General features: G+C 29.3%; 1 protein-coding gene across 3 annotated transcripts in view; it reads right to left on the bottom strand.

The window, feature by feature from the left end:
* LOC106478681 (moesin/ezrin/radixin homolog 1-like) overlaps positions 1-5114 on the bottom strand; it is a 51925-nt gene that overhangs the window by 25951 nt on the left and 20860 nt on the right. For all 3 annotated transcript variants that reach the window (XM_013939239.2, XM_022382310.1, XM_022382311.1), the window contains 2 exons: positions 3472-3531; positions 1788-1871 (listed from right to left, as the gene is read on the bottom strand). In XM_013939239.2, coding sequence (XP_013794693.1) covers positions 1788-1871; positions 3472-3483 — 96 coding nt within the window. In that variant the 5' untranslated portion in view covers positions 3484-3531. The remainder of the gene's footprint in view (positions 1-1787; positions 1872-3471; positions 3532-5114) is intronic.

Raw genomic sequence — 5114 nt, 5'->3', positions numbered from 1 at the left:
AACGTTTCGACAAGGAACCCACTCTGAGACTAATAATGGCTGGAGACGGCTTGAATGGGTAATGAAGAAAAACTTTAATATAACAGCAAATGTACAACGTTTCGACAAGGAACCCACTCTGAGACTAATAATGGCTGGAGACGGCTTGAATGGGTAATGAAGAAAAACTTTAATATAACAGCAAATGTACAACGTTTCGACAAGGTTTTGTCATCATCAGGTTTATTAAACTACTTTTTGTTTATGTTATACCAATTAGAATTGCATAAAATCTTAGCTAATAATCCATATTTTAATGGTATACAAGTGTTTTTATAATTTTTATAGCCTTCAATTTTGTTTGGTTACAGAGCTATCAAAGAGAAAATCAGATCCCTCCTGCCACACCCACCTGTTACATCCTCTCTTTCATAATTGGTTGATAGTTCTCTCTTATGTTTCATTATATATTACCTATAACCAATAGAAAGTCAAGGTTTTTCATCTATCAAATGGCATATTGTATAACACTGTGTTCTGAACAGATAACCGTCAATGTCACTCTGAGTAGCAACATCGTTCCCGTAGCAGCTCGTGGGTAATGTAATTCAATAGCGTAACGTGACCTGCACATTCACCAAGTGATTTACAAATTATAATGGCACGAATACCAGTTAGACACGGTTCAAAGAACAATAAAAAGGGCAATAAAACAATAAAATTTGATTATAAATAGATATATAATATTACGAACTTAGAGCTACTTAAGATAAACGAAGTTTCATTTTACAATTTGAAGTCATATTAGAATGTAATGAAGGTTAATTTAGGTTTATTTCAATTTTTTCTTTTGGTGGTTATGAGGTTGGTCGAATTGACCAATCCCGTTTTGAGATGAGGTTACAGAAAATAACAAACTATAAAGATTTAGTGAAAAAAAAACGTTTGAAATGCATTTAGGATGTTTTAGGGATTACCCAAAGAAAATTTGAGATTTTTGAGATGATGAAAAGTATTTTTGATTTTAAAAATGAAACTTACTTTGCACATGGACCATTCAAAACAAATACTCAATATATATTCATGGACAAAACTTTAATTTATTAAAAGTACTTTAAGAAATATCACAGTTTGTATGTGAAAGACTTGTAATGTTAACTGAAAGAATGCCAAATTTTGTGAAGATATACCCAATATATAGAGTTATAAGTATTAAATTTATGCAAAATTTAAATGAGTACAGAAGGTCACGTGACTCTGTCAAATTGACCGACCCTGTGTTGGAAAAGTTAAACCTAGCCACTGTTTTAAACACATTTTAGTAGAACTTCTGGATATATCCATTTGATAAATTTGTTAACTTTATTCTTAACCACATATGAAATAGTGTCTAAGTAATGCATGACTAAAGTAAGTTTTTATTGGAACATCTAATAGGTTAAAACTTAGAACAAGTATTAATGGTTTTGTCTAAAGGTATTTTTGTAAACAGTAACTTTTACTGCATCTAGCACAATGAATATCATCATTAAACTCCATCTGCTTTAAGCTATTAACAAATTCAATCATATCCTTAACAGAATATTCACTTAGAATATTAGAACATTTTGCCATTAAGCTGAGAAAACCAAATCTTTACCAGATGATCAGTGCACTACCTCTACATCTAAATTGTGAAAATGTAAAGCAACTAACATGGATTAGTCTACGACTCACGAGTATCAGAAACACATCTTTAGCTGATACAAGTACTTCTACATAAATCTTAAAATATCAGCAATAAGATTTATCTCAAATGGTTTTGTCACCTGGTCAAACAGCTGCTTGCCTGTCGTATTTGGCTGGACAGCAAATTCCAGCTCGGCATCCATAGTGGTGACTCGAACATTTACCTAGTTAAGAGAAAATATTAAATACATTGGGTTGTTCATCAAATAAACAAAATTTAAGTTTTTTAGTCTCGCATAGGGGCAGCAGTGGAAAGTGCACAAAATTTCAGAGGTTGCCTGAGAACTTAATCTTTTGCTTCTTGGGTCATACAAACACCTAATCTAAAAATATTTTGCCTCATTCTGCTCTGCATTAATAGCCCACCATTGTTGAAATCTTGAGCAAATTGTACATTTTAATCTTAATGTTAATCTTAATAGTGGTAAGACTTGCAACACATGAAAAAATACACATTATTATCAAAATGTCCTTTGTTGCACAATTTTTTTTATTATTTTTTTTTAATCATGACAAGTTTCAAATAAGCATCATCCAGAAATATTCTATAGAGGTATCAAACTTGTTCCATATTTCTATACAATTTTGAAAGAATATTGTTTGAATAAAAGTGGTTATATTTATTTGCTATCATTAACACAATCATTTTAGTGTAACTTGTTTTACCCCTGGATCATACATATTTTACACCTTTTTATGCATGTAAGGGTTTTAATTTAAGAAGTTGACTATATCACTATATTCATACAATTAACCTCCAATCAGAACAAGGTACCAAGAGCAAAACTAAAATTCAACCCAAAGTAGGTTGTTTCTTTTTTTCTTTTAATTAATGCAAGAACTGTATGAACAAATAAACCTAATGAAGAAGTACATGGGATATCTTTTGATTTTATAAAAATTACATACAAGATTAAACACTCCACTAATGTTTTACCAAGAGATGAAACAAAGTGCAAAAGTCACTTTTTCATAAGATATAAAATTTGACAAAGTTTCTCCACAACTTTTATTAAGCAGCTTGTTTGGAACTTTAAATATTAACAATATAAATTAGCATTAAATTTAAAAAGTACTTAAAAGTATTTTTTCTATACCAGTTTTTTTTAGCTATCTACAAAATTATTGAGTTAATTTTTAGTTCTTATCAATGTACAGTTTAGGTAGTTTGCTTTGGTTCCACCAAAAGACTTAAATCTATAATAATTAGAGTATACTGAATGATTAGTTAGATACTTTTATTGTTTAAGCTTTAAGTAATATCTTACAAGGTTCAGACAGCTTATAGAGATAGGTTAGTCATAAATCTATGCTTAGCCAACAATGTAAAAAATCTTCACAAATGTTCACTGACTGAAGAAATTTTAAAAAATTAGAATCAATAAAATGTAATGAAATTAACAATAAAGAATAATAAATAGTTGTAATTTACAGATAAACTTACAAAAATCATTCTGAAAACAAATCAGTTAGAAAACAATATATCCTATTAATAATTAAAATGTGTAATGTATACATAACATGTATTCTTGTGGCCTAAACAAAACTTTCTACAGCAGCCATATTAAATCTAAGTAAGGTGCCTTTAATTATCAGAAAAATATAGAAGCACATTCAAAATCCATTACAAACAAACAAAACTAAAAGTTGTTTAATATGTACATAATAATGTACATAATGGACCTAAAATACTATGTTAGACAAGTAAGCTTATTACAAAACTAATAATACACGTGCAAGGAGTTTCTGCATATCTATACTCACTGCCTTTGGCATCTTGACAGGTTGGCTGATCCTTTAAACTGGAAGTGGGTGTATGTGTGCCTGAAAAAGTCATCCAAACTTAAAGTAACATTCTTGGATATACACTGTATTATCAAAATGAATTACAATAAACAAAAAAAATTAATGCTTAACAAGAAAAAAAAAATTATAAACTTACAAGTAACAACTACTAATTTTACACATTTTGTTCTGTAACTTGAATACAGCAAGTTTTACCTTATTTTTTACACTGTAGACAGAGTATGACATAATAGATGACTGCCAGATACACTGAAAGCTCTCACAATTCAAAAACTCAGATATTACTTTCTGAAACATTTCGCATGTCAAAGACACTCAGTTCTAAATTACAGCTTCAAGCTAAAATAAATGTAGAAAAATATTAAACCTTCCAATAGAAAACTTTAAAATCCAAAGAAAGCCATCTAGTAATTTTTTTTACATATAGCAGAACTTTATTTCTGTAACACATTGAGTTTAAGACAGTTTTATAAACAATTCCAAGATTTAAGGTATTTATGTACATATAAAGGTAATTACAGTAAAACTTCCATTTTAGTGCTTTCATAAAGACCAAGTTTTGTTTTGATTAAGCTTTGCATTAAAATCCATGCTTTGATTTTCCTGGTCTTAGTAATTATATTTTTTGCCAAAATTACTACTTTAGATAATGGGTTTCCCATGAAATAACTAAAGTTCATTTGCCCAAGCCTTGCAGACCTTAATAATAAGAAAAACAAAATGCTGTACTGTCATCAAATTAATAACAAAAAAAATTATATTTGCTTTCTTTCAGCCAAACTTTACATTAGAGATTAAAACATTTTTGTCAGATATAAACCATCTAGTTTTGATACTAATAATACGTTTTACTAGTAATAATAAAACGTTAGTGGTACAGCTCCAAGTTTATTTGAAAACAAGTGTATTTCTGTAAACGAAGGCACTAAGATGTTGAAAGTAGTACACCTGCATGGTCTTTAACTCTTTCAGCACAGGCTCGGTCCCCGAGACCAACCTTGTAACCACTTTGTGTTTGTTATAGTTTTCATTCCATAACTTTTAATTTAGCAAACATTACAATGCTTTCATATGCAATGTTTTTGTCATGCCTTTGTTTCCTTTCACATGTTGCCTATCCAACATGCAAAGTAATTTTCATTTTAGGATTAAAAATACTTTTATGCATTAGAAAATTTTCAAATTTCACGTCTGAAATCTTTATAATGTCAACATAATTATCAAATGTTTCTTTAGAAAAAACTATATTTTATCTGTTATTTTCACTAATGAATCTATGGGTTTTGTAGATTTGACCAATCTGCCATAAAAATTAGGAAATAAATATAAATGCCTCTTTCATTCTAGAATGACAACAAATTATAACACAAAAACATAAATGTTTAGACTAAATAGCTTAAATCTCATAATGCTATACATTTATTTATATTTATTTTTATTATATTGACCTTTCAGCCATGCCTGGCTAACGATACAGAAGTTACAATGACACGGCACATGTACACTCATGTTACCGTATCAAATAACATAAAACTGACCTTTGGTATGTACAAAGTAACTTATCTTGGCTGTGTTTTAGTAGACCAGTGTTTTGTAAAATA

Source organism: Limulus polyphemus, unplaced genomic scaffold, assembly GCF_000517525.1.
Source record: "Limulus polyphemus unplaced genomic scaffold, Limulus_polyphemus-2.1.2 Scaffold240, whole genome shotgun sequence".
In the NCBI taxonomy this organism is placed as follows: Eukaryota; Metazoa; Arthropoda; class Merostomata; order Xiphosura; family Limulidae; genus Limulus; species Limulus polyphemus.
The sequence above is the reverse complement of the archived record's forward strand: the minus strand, read 5'-3'. Positions and strand labels throughout refer to the sequence as shown.